This window comes from Halichoerus grypus, chromosome X, assembly GCF_964656455.1.
Source record: "Halichoerus grypus chromosome X, mHalGry1.hap1.1, whole genome shotgun sequence".
In the NCBI taxonomy this organism is placed as follows: Eukaryota; Metazoa; Chordata; class Mammalia; order Carnivora; family Phocidae; genus Halichoerus; species Halichoerus grypus.
In genome coordinates, this window is record NC_135727.1 from 17,455,269 (window position 1) to 17,472,782 (window position 17,514).

The 17,514-nt window shown below is 37.8% G+C and overlaps 1 protein-coding gene across 2 annotated transcripts in view; it reads right to left on the reverse strand.

Moving 5' to 3' along the window:
- Positions 1–17,514, reverse strand: part of LOC118552865 (PHD finger protein 6) — a 47,336-nt gene that overhangs the window by 5,064 nt on the left and 24,758 nt on the right. The window contains exons 6-9 of one of the 2 annotated variants that reach the window (XM_078064519.1): positions 10,818–10,987; positions 10,515–10,658; positions 8,799–8,903; positions 6,099–6,232 (exon numbers count right to left, since the gene is read on the reverse strand). In XM_078064519.1, the coding sequence (XP_077920645.1) occupies positions 6,099–6,232; positions 8,799–8,903; positions 10,515–10,658; positions 10,818–10,987 (553 nt within the window). The remainder of the gene's footprint in view (positions 1–6,098; positions 6,233–8,798; positions 8,904–10,514; positions 10,659–10,817; positions 10,988–17,514) is intronic. The other variant, XM_078064520.1, reaches the window with a different exon arrangement.

A 17,514-nucleotide genomic window follows, 5' to 3' on the forward strand; every position in this document is an offset into this window, starting at 1 on the left:
TATTGGGAATCACTTAAAAACAAACCAACAACCTGAGTTCAAGTATCAAGAGTGAATTCCTTTATAGTACACCTATAAAGTGTCTTCCTCCAAAATACAACCCGAATTAAGCCTTTGAGCCAACTTCTAAATTACGGGGTAGAGAAACAAGGTGAATGGCATCATGAAAAAGCAAAAAGATAAATCTAGAATGTGGGACTTTCACAGGACGACTTATCAGGGTTCTGCAACAAGTAGGGGGGAAAGGCGGGGTGGAGTGGGATTGCTCTATATTGAGAGACTTATGAGACATATCCATTAAATGCAATGTAGGGATCTTGTACATACTGAGATTTGAACAAATCAGGTCTGAAAAGGCATTTCCAAGACAACTGGGGAAATGTGAACGTGGACTTGGAGATGACACTAATAACTTCCTCTTAATTTTACAAAGTGTGATAATGGCACAGAGATACGGATGTATGTAGGGATACAATGACAAGAGGTGTGGGGTTCTGCTTTAGCAGATGTCAGAAAGAAAAACAACAGATGAAAGCACGTGTGACAATAACGCGGGAGCTGCTGAGATGGGGAGTTGCTACGCTATCCTATTTTTGTATACTTTTGAAAATTTTCAATAAGAGGTTTTTCTAAAAGGATGAGCCCTTTGTTGTTGAAACAGATTTTAATCTTTTTTATGGGATCATTTTTCACTTCCATAGGCCCATTATGTATCCTTCACCAATCTAGACACCAAGACCACAGCTGTCCAACCAGTCAAACAAGATCCCTGTCATGTAATTTACTTTTTTATGGTGGGGGACTGACTTTTTAGAAACATACGTATTTTTTAAAGTTTAGTAATACAATAGAGACAATAAAACAGGATAAGCAGAATCACTGTGTAATCTTTCCTCGCCTTTTTAAGGAACAAATACATTTAATCTAATGAATAGATTAATGTAATAATTTAATGAATATATTCAGGATCCAGAAGGAGCCAGTAAAGAAGGAAAGCCACATGTAGGAGAGGGAAGCCGCTTCATTCAGAAGTATTTCTCCTTGCATTTCCTCCTATTTGTGCATTCTTCTATCCCCAAACTACTTACATGTGGACTCTCATTTGAACTCAATAGCCTATGAAAAGATCTGGAATCTGCACCATAAGCAGATTTTAGAAACAAATTTCAATGTGAAAAAATAAAAAGAGTAATTCAAATCATTGTGGATCCCAGTGTAAATATTTTCTTTAGAGATGGTCACTGCAATGTGGTTTTCTAATAGCTAAAGAATAAAAACCATCTGAATGTCTAAAAAAGGAACTGATTAAACTGACAGACCCATACAATGGAATACTATGCAACCAAAAATTGTTTAATGTCACAGAAAAATATGTCTCAGATACAGCAAGTAGAAAACATTATAAAAGTGTATATAAGAAAATCTTAAATGCACACAATCACATAAATGTCTAGAAAATATTCTGAAAGATTTAAAATTCTCTCTGCTGGTAGAATTAAAGTTCACATTAAGCTTTTTTCCCCTTATCTTTATTTTTCATTTTTTTCCCAAAGTGAAAATGGATAACTATTACAATATCTTAATAGAGCTGAAATTTAAATACAGTAATTTTCCGCACATCTGATTTTAGATGTTTAGCATGGGCCTGCCATTTTTAAGTTATTAATGCTACTTTAAATAATGGATTGCTTACAAAAATATTCAACCACTGAACTATATAAAGAATACAAAACTGCTAAACAGTAAGTTGTATAAAGAATATAAAATCGCTTCTCTTCCATCCCCATGCAATGAATGAGGTAACAACTGTTAAGTGGCTGAAAATTTTATGTATATAGACGCAACTTGTACACATGTATTTTTATATGCCAAAACAGATCCTACAACTTGGTTGTTTCACCTTACTCGACCATGGAATACCTCTGCATGACTCTCCACACGGATCTACTTCAATCTTTAATTGCTGCATAGTATTCCATTAAATGCACGTACTAAAACTTGAGTCTCTTGATAGACATTCTGTTTTGGGCTTGATTTTTGCTATTGTGGGTGAAAGGCTAAAATTCTTTTCCCACTTCACCTTTGGTTAACTCTAGCTATTCCCTTGGCAACTGAGCAAAAATTGGCATGGTGCGCCCGCTTCTTTACTAAGCTGCTACCCCCCAGCTGGTAGACGGAAGCTGGATTGGGAGAATTATATTCTGATGAGCCTATCTCTGGCCCTGTGTGGTGTAACCTGAAATTGACCTATGCCTATGTAACTATCCTGTAACAGGTGCTCGCTCCAATGGGGTAGGAGGCTTTTAAGGCAGTGTGAATCCAAACGTACTGGGCCTGTGCTGTACTGCTACTCCGAATGCTGCAAGCGCTCTCTCCCGCTGACGCCATCTGTGCTAACCTCACCAACCCCAAGCACAGGTGAGTAAATAGGATGCCCTAGTGGGTAGTGAGCGCTCATTAACGGGCCAACGGAACTGCTTGCACATACATCTTTGTGCTGTTTTCTGCTCACTTGCCCCGCAGAAATCCCTACAAAGCAGACTAGTAGCAAAATACATACGTTATTTGGTTAAAGGTTGTGGTCTCCAATGCTAAACTGCTCTCCTAAATCGCACCGAGGTACATTCTAACTCACTATCAAATGCGAATGCCCAGGTCTCCAGAACCTGGCTGATAATGGGAATCCTACTAATCTTTGCCCATCAGATAGGCAAAAACTGGTAAGATCTTGTTTTAATTTGCATTTCTTTCATTACTAAGGGTGAGCGGCTTTTCACATACCTATAGCCCATGGCTAGTTCTCCTATGAACTGCCTTTTCATGTTCTTTGCCCATTTTTTCCCCCCTAAACTGGGCTGTTTTTCTTAAGGATTTGGAATTCTCTTTAGCCTAGTTTTAATGTAGTCAAAAATTCCAAGTTTCCTATCATGCTTAGAAAGGTCATCTGTACTCAACAGATTCTAGAAAATTTCTCCTACATTTTCTGTTTTACTTAGGGTTAGGTTTTTAGCCCATCGAGGATGTATTCTGGGGTACAGTCTGAGGTAAGGATTCAAACTGTTTTCTAAATTGAGCCAACTCTATAAACTGTGTAGAGATCAGATACTGAATAATCCAGATCTAGTCCACAGATCTAGTACCACCGAAATTACCCAACGAAGACCTGGATCTGTTTCCTGTGATCTTTGTCACTGAGCTAGGACCAGTTTTAATTACTAGGTGACGGGGTTTGATATCTAATGCGGGATTTCTTCTCTTGATCTCATTAAAATTGTTCTTGGCTGCACGTGATAAAGACTAGTTGACTACCCCAGTACCTGTTTTCCCCCCTTCCCTTCATAGCATTGAACCGGATTTGGGTAGCAACGTGCCCGCCAGGGGTGCATTTCCCAGCCCCCTTGGGTAGGTAGGTGACTAAATTCTGGCTAATGAGATGCTGAGCAGAAGTGTGTGTGAAACTTCCAGGAAGGAGGATTAAAAACCCGTCAGCTGGAGGCACTGCCACTTTGTCCTTCCACTTTCCTTTGCTCCCACTTTCTCCTACTGCCTATGCAAGGACACCCCAAGGATGAGAGAGCAGAAAGATGGTAATCTGGGTCTCTGATGACACGGAGAAGAGCCTAACACATCTGGACTGCTCTCCTTGGGACCTCTTGCAGGGAAAAACAAATTTCTGTCTTGTCTAAGCTTCTAGTTCTTCCCTGTTCATGAGGTAACTTAATCATTACCAGTAGAAAATAATACCCCATTTCACTCTTCTAGATAAAACCATCAACGTTTTGTATTTCATTAAAATTTCTCCTTGCATTTCCTCCTATTTGTGCATTAAGGATTTGGAATTCTCTTTAGCCTAAAGAGAATATACCATATTCTCTTTAGGCTAAAGAGAATTCCAAATTCTATTTGAAGTTAAAATTGTATTTGATGTATAGATTAATTTGAGGAGAATAGGTATCTTTCAGTGTTGAGTAACTTTTCATCAAGGAACATAATATATTTTACTATCCATTTGGGTCCTGTGTAAAACTTTTTTTTTTTTTTTTTTTAAGTTTCAACTTTGGTGTGCGTATGTGTGTGGGGAAGGGGTGGAGGGTGACGTTTTTCCTTTCCATTTTCTAACTGTTACTGGAAAAAACTAGTTTTTAAAACTTCATCTCATATTCAGCAACCTGAGCTTTTATTAATTTTAGTAAATGGAGTTGGTCCCTTTGGATTTTCTTGGTAGACAATGACATCAATAACAAATACTGACAATTTTATTTTGCTCCTTCATGGTATTTATTATACATTTTTCTTCCTTTTCTTGTTGCACCGGCTTAACCCTCCAGAAGAACGCTGAAAAGTAACATTGGTAGTTGGTACCCTTGTCTCGTTCCTGGATCTGAATGGAAGTGTATTGGTACAGTGGTTCTCAATTATGGATGAACATGAGAATAACCTGGGGAGTCATCGAAAAACATGGTTTGGGCCTCAATCCACTGAATTTAAAATCTCTGAGGGTGGGGCCCAGACATGAATATTTTTAAAGAGGGCCCTATTCACCCTCGGGTGGTTCTGAGGCTCAGCCCTGGTTAAGAACCACTGTCCCTTTAACACTAAATAAAGCTCTTTGCTGTTGTCTTCTCATAAATGCTCCATCAGGACTCCTCGCTTCCCAAGGGCAGTCTTGGTACTGCACTTTAAAATTCAGAAATGGATGTTGAATGCTATGAAATGCCTTTTTACCATCACCAGGAAGGTGACAGGATTTTTCTTTCTCTATTAATGACAATGGATCACATTAATATATTTCCTAATTTTGAACAGTCTTTAAATTTTTAGAAACAGCACGGGATTTGATTTTCTAACATTTTATTTAGGACGTTGGTATATTATTTATAAAAGTAAGATTGGTCTATAGTTTTCTTATTTGTTTTTGTTTTAAATGCTATCTTTACCAGGTTTAGTCTCACAGTTATGTAAAGTTTTATAGAATGAACCAAGTTTTTCATCTTTCGCTATGTGCTGGACCTCTCTAGATAGTATTGGAATTCTCTGTTCATTAAAGGCTTGATAGAACTCACTTGAAAAACAGCTCTGCTTTATTATTAAACAAAGTTTGGCAAATTTTATAATATAGCACTAGCACCTCATCCAGTCACCCAAATACATGGTGACTGTTTATATAAACTGCTTTGTACACAGAATAGTAGGGTGTTTACTCATTGGTTTATTGCATCCTGGGAATGTAAGGAAGTGCTTTACAACTCACAAAGGCAAGTCGAAAAATCCATGGATCCCCACCAACTTATTCTCCATTCAGTCAAACAAATGGAACCATTATAGATGCACACTGATATGGAAGACCCAGAAAACAGAGGGTAACATGTAATCCCAAATCTCCAAACCTTATGCCTTCATCATCCTTCCAAGAGTGTCTTTGGCCTTCTATCTTCACAAATACATCCTAGTCTAAGCTACCAAGAATCCTCACCTGGACCCTGAGCAGGAGCCTCCTAACTCACCTTCCCATTTGCACCCTTGCTTCTGTCCCACCTTAGGGACTTGCACATGCTGTTCCTTCTGCCTAGAACACTGTCCCAATGCCCACCTTGATCTTCGCCCAAGAAGATCAAGCTCTTCAGCTCACGCTCTATTTCCTTAAGGACATTCCTAAACACTCTCCCAGTACAGACTAAGTCAGGTCCTGCTTGTTACATGCTCTCTTAGTGCTTTGTAACGTATCTTTTCTAGCACTTAAGTAGATTGTAATTGTAGATTTATTTATGTGGCCATTTAATATGTCTCTCCCACTAGACTACAGGCTTCACGAGGACACAGTCTGTGCCTCTACTGATCACTCTTGTATGCCCAGCTCCTAGCACAAAACCTCGCACTTAGTAAGCATGATGCATATTGGCTGAATGAATGCGAATCCAGCGATGTGTTGTCAGAGGAAAATGCCAATCGTCGTACTTGCTTCATTATATAGAGTCCTAAGTATTCTACACTTGGCTAAATACCACCTAGGAATAGTGACCAAGTAAACTAATGCCATCTATTCAAGGGCAGTTACTTACTGACAAGTTTAAGAAAATGGACAATTGTTGTTCTCTTACTTGTAAATTCCTCGTGACATATTTTCAATGTATTTAGCTTTGTCTTGTACTCCACAGTGGTAATGGTAAGTCTTAACACAGGCTTTTATTTCACATCCAATAGTAGCACCGGGCTGACTGCAAAGTGTACATTTCTGTTTAAGGGAAGAGAAAGAATAATCATAAGCAGTATTTCAAAGTTTTTGCAACCTTATTTATTCTATTTTAGCCATATTTCAGCCAAACATTCTAGTTTACAAAGAAAACAGCCAGTTTTCTATGGAAAAAGAGTACACTGAACTTACTGTTTAGCATACCTGTTAAATCATGCTGCAATTTAAACCATACTTTGATAGACTTTCTGATATTAAGTCACTCCCTGATGTTTCCATTATTTACCTATATTAACCTTCAAAGATCTGACATCTAAACATAAATAAGACACTCCTCATTACTGCCAAACACAAAAGAATTATATTCTATATTTTAGTGGTTGGCTTCTTCTCCTCCGTGGAACTAGTTGCTTTCCTACGATGACTAAAGAATGAGAAGACAGGAAAGCAATTCCCCACCAAGAGGGATTGCTACCAAGTAGGTAAAAGGGCAGACGGAGACTAGAGGGGCTGAAATCTTTTTAAGACATCACAACTTGGCCTCGATCAGCCTTGCCTCAAGAATGTTTTGAGATTAAAAGGTGGTTGTTGACGAAAGGGTTTCATAGTCAAATAAGTTTGAGGAATGCTAGTTTTAAACAGATTGCTTGATTGCAGAACTTCTCACAGGCCTTCTGCAAGAAGGAGGGTATGGTAAATAGTTCCCAAATTATTGAACTCCAGATGCCCTTGTATTTTCGGAGGGGTGGGGGAGCATTTTGACGGACTACTTTCCTTTAGAGCACACTTGGTAAAGTGCTAGGTTGGTGTTTACATGAACATTCAACTGCGCACAGGTGAATTAAGTTCACCAGGAGAATTGAATTGTTATCCTAGTCACCTATGTGGACACAACAACACTGCTTGGTATGGTAAGTTGAAGAGATTTTTCCCTTACATGTTTTTAGTACTATACATTCTGATTTAAAGGAGTTTCATTTTTAAAAGAGTAATCAAAGTATCAAAACTGAACTGGATTTAAATGGAACAGATAACATCAACAATCTTCACACCTTCAAAAATGCAGCTCCACAAAGAAAGGGTCATCTCTAATGGATTCAGATAAAGCTCACCAACGTCTGAAACCACTAGATGAAAGACTGAAGGGGAACTTCACAACAGAGGGGGGGAGGGATTAGACTCACCACCTGAATCCAAGGATCAGACATTATGACTAGTCTGATGTGATAAAATATGGATGATACAGTCCCACCTGTGAAGTATTCTTACCCCCAAAAATCTTGAAACTGAATCTAATCAAGCCTTTACCTCTAACTTCCACTTTAAAAGAAAATCTGGCGGATAGAGGGACAAGTTAAATGGCATCATGAATAAGCAAACAGACAGATAAAACATATGGGATATTCTACAGGACAATTCATTCATTTTCTTCAACAAGCCCATGGCATACGACAAAACAAAAACAGAAACAACAAAGACAAGGAGAGGGGGAAGTGCCCTAGGTTACATCAAGGATATAGAACAACCAAATGCAATGTGTGATCCTCCTTTGGATTCTGATTCACACAAATCAACTTTTAAAAGATACTTTTGAGACAACTGGGGATATACAAATACGAACTGGGTATTAAATGACACTGAGAACTCATTGTTAATTCATAAGGTGTAATGACATTGTGGTTAGGTAAGAAAATGTCCAACTTTTAAGAGATACATACTGAAATAATGTAGAGGTGAAATGATATGAAGTCTCAGCTCTGCTTTAAAACACTTCAAGCAACAAGAATAAAAGGCATAGATGAAGCGAGTGCCGCAAATTCTTGATAACTGATGGGTCAAGGTGATGGACAGACGTGTGTTACTAGTCTTTCTAATTTTGAGATGGTTGAAAATTTTCACAATAAAAAATTTTTTTAATTCAAGTCATCTCTAGAGACAATTGAGGTCTTAAAAGATTTTGCATTCCATTGACATTTTATAATATTCATCAACTGTAAAGGAGTAAGTGATCAATAAAGATGCCAATATTTCTTAAAGCTATTTATTAGTAGTTCAGTATGTTTAAAAACATGAGACTTAGGCACATTTTATAAAGAAACCTTTAAAGCTATGATAAACATTTTAAGAGACATAACTGTGTATGTGAACTTTAAACAGAAGGCTCTGAAAAAAATCTTTTTCCTTTTATTTGAAAAAAAAAAGAAAAAAGAAGAAAAAGAATGAATAACAACATGGGGAAGTTCCCGATGCTCTATTAGGATTATGGAACTATTCTTTAAGCAAGCTTAAATAATATTAACATTTTGAACTTAGTAAGGTGTGTCACATTCACATCTTCATTTATTTTATTAAAAGACCCTCAGATACCCTGAAATATAAATCTCAGTGTAATTCTCTTAAGTAATGAAGTTACATAGAAAGAGGAGTAAGTTCAGAAACATCAGCATCCTTTATTATATTACAAATAAGTCAAATATATACTTGCTTTAACATATGAACTACTTTATATTAAATGTTTTAATGACTGGATAAATTTGAGATGTGTTCTAAATTTAAAGCAGAAAGTCAGAGGAGTAACGTTGCATAGCATAAATATAAAACCACAGACCATTCTTTTTCCTCGCTTAATCTCCTGAAGTACAGTTTTAATATCAAAATCTCCAAATTCTGCTCTTGATGTTGTTGTGAGCTGGACTGTGCCAGAAGAAAATAACTAGAAAAGAAAAATGCAGGAACATTTAATGTTCAGAATCCTTGTGAGAGAAAGATTAAACAACAGAATAACAAATGTGTTCTATTACTTCAATATCCTGAGAAAGAGAACTTTTCCTTAAAAATCAAGTACTGACTCAAGTATTTTTAATATATTCACGTCTGATTAAAATATAACCCAAAATAAGGACAATAGGTGTGCCTGGGTGGCTCAGTCTGTTGAGCCTCCGGCTCTTGGTTTCGGCTCAGGCCATGATCTCAGGGTCGAGGGATCGAGCCATGGGTCAGGCTCCGCACTTGGTGGGGAGTCTGCTTCTCTCCCTCTCCCTCTGCCCCTCTGCGTGTGTGTGTTCTCTCTTTCTCTCTCTCAAATAAATAATCTTTAATTTAAAAAAAGGACAATAAGGGGTGCCTGGGTGGCTTAGTCGTTAAGCATCTGCCTTCGGCTCAGGTCATGATCCCAGGGTCCTGGGATGGAGCCCCCCCATCGGGCTCCCTGCTCCGCGGGAAGCCTGCTTCTCCCTCTCCCACTCCCCCCGCTTGTGGTCCCTCTCTCTCTGTCAAATAAATAAATAAAATCTTTTAAAAAATAATTTTAAAAGGACAATAAAACAAAACTAATGTGTGGAGCCACATTCCAGTGTGGAGCCAAGATTAAATATTTCATTCAGGGCGCCTGGGTGGCTCAATCGGTGAAGCGTCTGCCTTCGGCTCAGGTCATGATCCCAGGGTCTTGGGATTTAGTCCCACATCGTGTTCCCTGCTCAGCGGGGAGCCTGCTTCTCCCTCTGCCTGCTGCTCCCCCTGCTTGTGCTCGCTCGCTCTCTCAAAATCTTTTAACTGTTTCATTCAACAATGAAGATTTCAACAGTGTTACCCTGTCATCTCCATTGTTTTATGTTTCCACAAAGTTTTAAAAAATAGTTTAAACTGGCAAATTTCAACCATAGACGCAGATCAGAATTACCTGGGATTTTTTTTTTTTAAACTAGACATGTTTGGGATATATTCCAGGGGTGTGTATTTTGGAAAAAGCCCCCCAGCTATATCTGATACACCTCTCCAGTCAAGAACCTCGGATATTAAAAACATAATTTTTAAAACCTAACCATAAATGGGATGAATAATTCAATACAATCAAATTTAAAAATGTTTATGTATCCTATATGTCAGACCTGGATCTAAGGATGCAAAGATAAAGCATAGTTCTTCTCTTCAAGGAATTAAAAGTCTATCAAGAGAGAGGCTCATAAATGAGTAACTGCAGTACAATGTGTAAAGGACAGTGACACAGACATGTACTGGGTTAGAGTGGAGGCTGAACATGTATCTTCCACGATAAGTTTATAAAGCTGAAATTTTTAGTTATGAAACAGTTAACTATCAATTATCTAGAATATGGTAACTATAATTAGGATTCCTTTAACTCCTACTGAATCATAAAGGCTATATTTTAAAATCCTAAGGTCTATGAAGATTTGTGACTATAGGATATACTATTCATAACTCTACACCACTTATGCTGGAAGAGAAAAGTGCCCTATTTGGTTACTAGCTAAGTGCCTTTCAAAAAAACTTGGGTTTAAAAGCACATAAAAAGAACCATGCTTACCATGCACTTATAATGTGCAGCCGCCTTCTTGGCATTAAATATATGCAGTTTTCCTCTTGCTTCGTTTTCTTCCTCCCCTACGTGACAAAATCCACATTTAGGCCTGGTGTCACTAGGGCTGCTTCTATGTGGAGACCTATCTCTCTGCAAATTTAAAAGAAAAAAAAAAAAAAAACACTTAAAAATATGTTATCAGTACCCTCAAGCTTAGTTAACATTTCAAATGATGAGCTTTACCTATAAACACAGTTTAAATGATTCGTGGTGCAACAAAAAGTAAGAATCCCACATTTTTCTACTTACATAGGAACTACTTTCCATTTCATCTGTTCCATGGGAGGATGTGGACCTGGTATCTTCCGACAGCCCTTTAAAATTAGTTTTTCGTGGCCTTCCTTTGCGACTTTTCTTTTTACTTTTAGGTGATGAGGGCTCCAATTCATGTTCATTAAAACTTTCTTCTAAGTCAGCTGCTTAAAAATGAACAAAAGCTTTACATGGACCAATCTTAAAACGGGCATTAGTTCATGGGTCCTTAGAATACGCATTTCTCCTTAGAATGAAATCCCCTCCAGAAATGAGGGGAAATGGTCTGTGGTATGCTCAACACAGCAACCTTAAGGTTTCATATAAATGTAACAAAAATCAAATACAAAAAAATAGTTTTATTATAATCACTGTAATTATTTCTTTTGAATTTATGATTCTATAAAAATGAGTTTTGGGATCTTGACTGTGCATATAAGTCAGTAAACATTTTCAAACTCTAATAAGTCAATATTTTGAATTAGCTCTTGTATTATTTTTTTACCATAGGTTTCAAAGAGTTTTCCCTCACACTGTTGGTGAAATCAGAACACTTAGCTAGAAAATAAACTTACTATAACTTGGAAAACTAAATGGAAATAAAGGAGGTGTATCTGTGCTGTCCAGTACAGCAGTCACGAGCAATCGGTGGCTTTTTACAATTTTAGTTACTTATAATTAAACAAAATCAAACCTTCAGTTTCTCACTCACACTGACCACATTTCAAGTGCTTATTACTGGTCACATGAGGCAAGCTGCATCTGTACTGGACATCACAGATCAGAACGTTTCTATCATCACAAAAAAGCTCTATTAGACATCACTGTTCTAGGATAGCTCCTTAAACCATCATGAAAATCAAATGATCATATTCAACAAAGAAGTCATCTACAAATGAACTAACCACTACACTGATCAAGTAATTAAATAAATGTTAAGTATAAAAGGAATTTCTAACATAAATGGTAAAAAAAAAGCTATGTTGCAAGTTAGTTGTATACTTTAATAGATTAAACAAAATGTGTGTAGAAATTTTAGAACTGCATTTCCCAGCAATTTGAAAAGAATTTCTACCATTAACAGAAGGGTGTTTCATTCAGTTATTCACTACAAATATTTTATTTATTGAGGGCCTACTGTACATAAGAAAATGTATTTAGTGTAAAAAGGTATAAAAACCAATGTTCACTTGTCTTTTAGGGTCAAACTAAAGAAAGGTTTTTTTTTTGTTTTGTTTTGTTTTAAGATTTTATTTATTTATTTGACAGAGAGAGAGAGACACAGTGAGAGAGGAAACACAAGCAGGGGGAGTGGGAGAGGGAGAAGCAGGCTTCCCGCGGAGCAGAGAGCCTGATGCGGGGCTCGATCCCAGGACCCTGGGACCATGACCTGAGCCGAAGGCAGACGCTTAACGACTGAGCCACCCAGGCGCCCCAAACTAAAGAAAGTTTTAGGCACAGTTCTAACACCGCCATTGTTTTTTTCTTTTAACATAAGTTTTCAATTCCAGGGACTAATTTCTCAATGAGAAAGCACATCAACTTTGAATCATAGATGCTAATATGTTTCCTAATAAATACTTCAACGGTTTTTAATTTTTTGTTTTAGAAATAAAAGCATAGTCATTATGACAAGAAAAGGGTAATTCAATTAGTGTATCTGAATACATAAACTCAAGGAACTGAAAGCATCAGACTGTTTGCAAAACAGTTAATAAAAATTTATATCAATGCAACTTCATATAACTACAGTAGGATTTGAGAGAGGAAAAATAGGGGAAAAGGTAGAAGTGGATAGCGTTTTATAGGCAACAAGACAAATTTATGTGGCTAACTCCCTGTGAAGACAGAGAAGTCAAAGATACCTTCTGATCTTAACATTATAGCAAATTTCCTATCAGAGCACAACACCGACTTAAAACATTCAAACCGACAGTTTTTAAGATACAGAATTTCATTAGGGCTGTTAGAATTACTTGCCCCAAATTAAAAATTCTTTAAAATGAAAAATCATAAGCAAATGTTTCAATCATTCTGATACATGTTATACCATACGTGTGGTATACATAATATTCTGTTACAATGAAAACAATCACTAACACTGTAACACTACATTCTTAAACACCTTTAGAGAAATTACTTAACTGATTCCATTATCAGGCCAACATGACTAGTTTTCCACGTGGCTTTTTTTTTTGTTCTAAATATGGAACCATTCAGTGTAAAATTTTAGAGGACTTTAACAGCAATAGTAAAAATCATAAAAGACTGACAAATTTAACTATATTAAATTTTCAAACTTACATAGCAAAAAAAGTGCTAAAATTAAAAGGCAAACAATAAACTAGAAAAACCTGCTGTATTTGTGAAAAAGAATCAGTATCCTTACGCTATAAGCTCATAAGAGATTAAGACCCCAACTGAAAAATGGACCAAGCATATGATCAAATAATTCACAGAATATAAGTAGTTAAACATACTTCTATAGAAAATCTGACTTCTCTGGGATCAAAGTGTAAATTAAGTGATATATCATTTTCACCTATCAAAATAGCAGACTTTACTTATAAAAAGAATAACCGAACAAAAAATGAGTTAGAAATAAAAATCTAAAAGAAGCCCCACAAAAATACTGAGCTACACCATGCTTCTGGATGAACAGGATCAACATTAGAATGTCAGTTCTCACTAACCTAATTAATGCAACTCTGATAAAATGGTTGATCCCACAGTTTCCTGAAAGAGTAAATATATAATACACAAGAATATTTTTTAAAAAAAGATATCAGAATATACTGTAAAGAAACAGCAGTTAAAATCCTGGCACAGGAAGAGACCTATATCAGCAGGAGAGAAAGCAAGGTTGAAAATAGACCCATAAGCATATGGGAATTCAGAGTATAATGGTAGCATTTCAAATGAGTGGGGAAAAGACACGATGGCATAATTGGCTATCTACTTTTTAAACACTGAGATTCCTTTCCTCATACCATCTGAAAAAAATCTCATCATAAAATAACAAACTATAAATGTAACAGAGAAGAAAATGGAGGAGATTTTTTATAATCTTGGATCAAGACACCTAAGAAGTCATAAAGGAAAGGACTGAGATCTGACTAAACATTAGAAACCTTTGCATGGGGGCACCTGGGTGGCTCAGTTGGTTGGGTGGCTGACTCTTATCTCGGGTCAAGTCATGATTTCAGGGTCCTGGGATGGGGCTCCGCACTCAGCAGGGAGTCCTGCTTGAGGATTCTCTCCCTTTCCCCCTCCCCCCCCCCCCCCGTGCGTGCACACGGGCTCTGTCGCTCTCTCTCAAACAAATAAATAGATCTTTAAAAAAAAAAAGAGAGAAACCTTTGCATGACACAAGTCACCATAAACAGAGTTAGAAGACAAATGATAAACTGGGAAATCATTCACATTTAGTGACAGAGAATTAATACCCCCATTACAGAAATCACTCACTACAAATTTATTTCAAAAGGACAAACATCGGGGCGCCTGGGTGGCTCAGATGGTTAAGCATCTGCCTTCGGCTCAGGTCATGATTCCAGGGTCCTGGGATCGAGCCCCACATCGGGCTCCTGGCTCAGCAAGGAGCCTGCTTCTCCTTCTCCCTCTGCCTCTCTCCCTGCTCATGCTCTCTCTCTCTCTCTGTATCTCTGTGTCTCAAATGAATAAATAAAATCTTTAAAAAAAAAAAAAAAAGGACAAACATCAAAAGAAAAATGCACAAAGGATAGAAACTGGCAATTTCTTACAGAAAAAATATAAATGACTGAAAAAAAACATGAACAGAAGCCCAATCTTACCAGTGATAAGAGAAATGGAAATTAAATGAGATCATTGGATTTGCAAAAATTAAAGACTGATAACGTCCAGCGCAGAGGCAGGAAATACACTGTTGGTGGGAGCATAACCTGCATGTGTGTTAACCGTCCTTTCCCCAATGTTAAATGCAAACCCCCTTTTAAAAATTTATCCTATAGAATCACTCGTATAAGTAAGCAAGCATATATGTACAAAGAAGATCAATGAGATCTTATTTGTATTAGTGAAACAAATAGATGTAAATGATTTTTATTTGATAGAGAAACCCTTAAACTTTGGTTCTATATATTCTACGAGATATAACGGTTAAAAAGAATGAGGTCAATCGATGGGAAAAAAGACAAAATTGCTTCAGTGGAGGAAAATAAAAAGAATGAGGTCAATCTGTAAACACCGACAGGGAAGGAGATCTGTGATAAATCACAGAATAAAAAAAGCAAGTAGCATAACAGTATGTACACAGACTACGATACCACTGTATTTACTGGTAAGTGTGCACAGACACTATCTACATAGGTTTGTATGGAGGTAAACGAGGCTCTGGGAAGATACCACCAAACTTATTACCAGCTACTCCCAGGGAATGTGACTTTGGGGTGAGGGGAGGGCTTTCTGAACTGCTTTAATTTAATATTATTGTACTATTTTAATTTTGAAACAGCACTACTTTTGTAATCAGAAGAACTTATACCATCCAATGTGGTGAAAGGAGGGTAAACTCATCCACCACCGATGGGAATACAATCTAGCACAATCCTTCCAGAAAGTAACATGGAAACATGTATCAGGAACCTTAAAAAGACTGAACCCTTTGATCCAGTGATTGGGCTTTGGGGAATTTACCCTAAAAAATCATTGAAAATGCACATGAAAAAATGAGTATGAGGCTAGTCACAGCGCCTTTGTTTAAATTTTTCATGGTTACAATAGGTTTTTCCCCCCAGTTCAAAAGTGTGAAAATGTTTTAACATTAAATTTTGTTTCCTTCTTCAATAATAATTATAAAAGAACTCTGCATAAAAGAAGTAAAAACCTTCCTTTCCACTTTCTAATTCCACCTGCTCTGCACTCCCAGCTGGTGCCCTACCTAGCTTTCTTGCCTCCCCTCCTACTTCCTCCCTCCCTCCCTCCCTCAAGTAACCACCCTTAACTGCTTTTCTTCTCAACCTCAAGGGTTGAGAGGCTGGTTTAGAATCCTGGAACTGCCAGACTGTGACATGTCCTCTTGCCTCAGAGCCACCTCAGGGTCCATGAATGAACTGAATGAGTTAGTTCGTGTAAAGAAGTGAATTTATAGCACAGAGCCTGGCCCGTGAGACACTCTCCGTATTTGTCCGCTACTATTTTCCCTGGGTGTGCAAATGGGTTTTTTTTTTTTTTTAAAGGATACACAAACAAATGGCATCCTCAGCATACTATTCTGCATCTTGCCCTTTTCTGTGTAATTTATAAATTGGAAATAGTCCAAATCTAAGAGCTCACATTTGAGCTTTTGGAGTTCTGACTGTGCCATATGTGCTCTGTGATTTATACACACAATCTCATTGGAGCCTCACGACCTACCCTGCGAGGTTGTATCTGTCACCATCCCTATCCCTCATTTTACAGATAAGAAAAAGTTCAGAAAGGTTAGATAATTTTAGCCAAGGTCACAAAGCTAGGAAGTGGCAGAGCTGGGACAAATCTATGCCCGTGAGTTCCGACATGCCTTTAAAGTGGTAATACCCACTATCACGGAAATACACCATTTCAAGTGCTCCTGGACGTTAGAAAAAGGATAGTTTTACACATGCTTATGTCTGCAGAGAAATGCTCTGGAAGGATACTTAAGAAACTGCCAGGAGTGGTTGCATTTAGCAAAGGAATTTGGAAACAGATATAAAGGTAAGGATGGGAGGAAAGCTCGCTAACAGCGGATACTCTTTCATATTGCTGATTTTTGTACAATGTTCATATACCTATTCAAACAAATGAATGCAATAAAAAACCAAAACGTTACCCTTGTATTCACAGCTGCAATTCCTACAAATCCAGGCTGATAAGGTAGGTGACAAAACAAGGCTGTGCTCCTTCCTGGGCCACCAAGCACTGCCACCCTTTGTGAGCACAGCTCCTAAAGGTCTATGTCACCTCAGAAAGGCCAGGCTCCTCTCTGGTTACCCTTCTGATTGCCACTAGGAGGCAAAGCAGTGACCAACTGACCAGGACCCCAGCTCTCCTCCTCCTAGTACTGTCAAGCCTGATCTGTTCCTTGACCAATTCTCTTCTTCCTAATCAATATTTGTCTCATCTTCTACCTTGTGGTTTTAGCTCCATTGCCTTTCCTCCCCAAAATCTCACATCAGTTAACCGTATGAAGTAGAAAGGACCCCTGGACAGAAAGTCTGAAGACTGCCACCTACCAGGTCTTAAAACTTGGTAAAGTTAGTTAACACTCACAAGGCAAAGTCTCCGGGTGTATCAAATGGAACTAATGATAACACCTTCCTGAAAAGGATGCCTTAAGAAAATGTGAAAGATGCTTTGTAAACTAGAAAATTCTATTCAACTGTTAGTTCTTACTCTTGTCATACCTTGTATAGACGGTAAGCTCTTTGGCAAGGGGCTTACTTCCTAAATTGCCCAACGTGCCCACACCCAGGAGGCACTCAATAAATGTGTGCTGAAATTATTTTGAAAACAAAAGCAAAATGATGAGCGTTAAGGTTGGGGGTAAGCATCACCACCTCTGCTTTACATCTTTAGGGCTGTGACAAAAGGAGGACTGGGGGTCACTTGCCCTGCCTTCTCCAATGGAAACGCGATGTGCTTTTGCTCTGCATAAACTCTGCTTTCTGCTTTTTCGGTAAAGGTAGGAGAT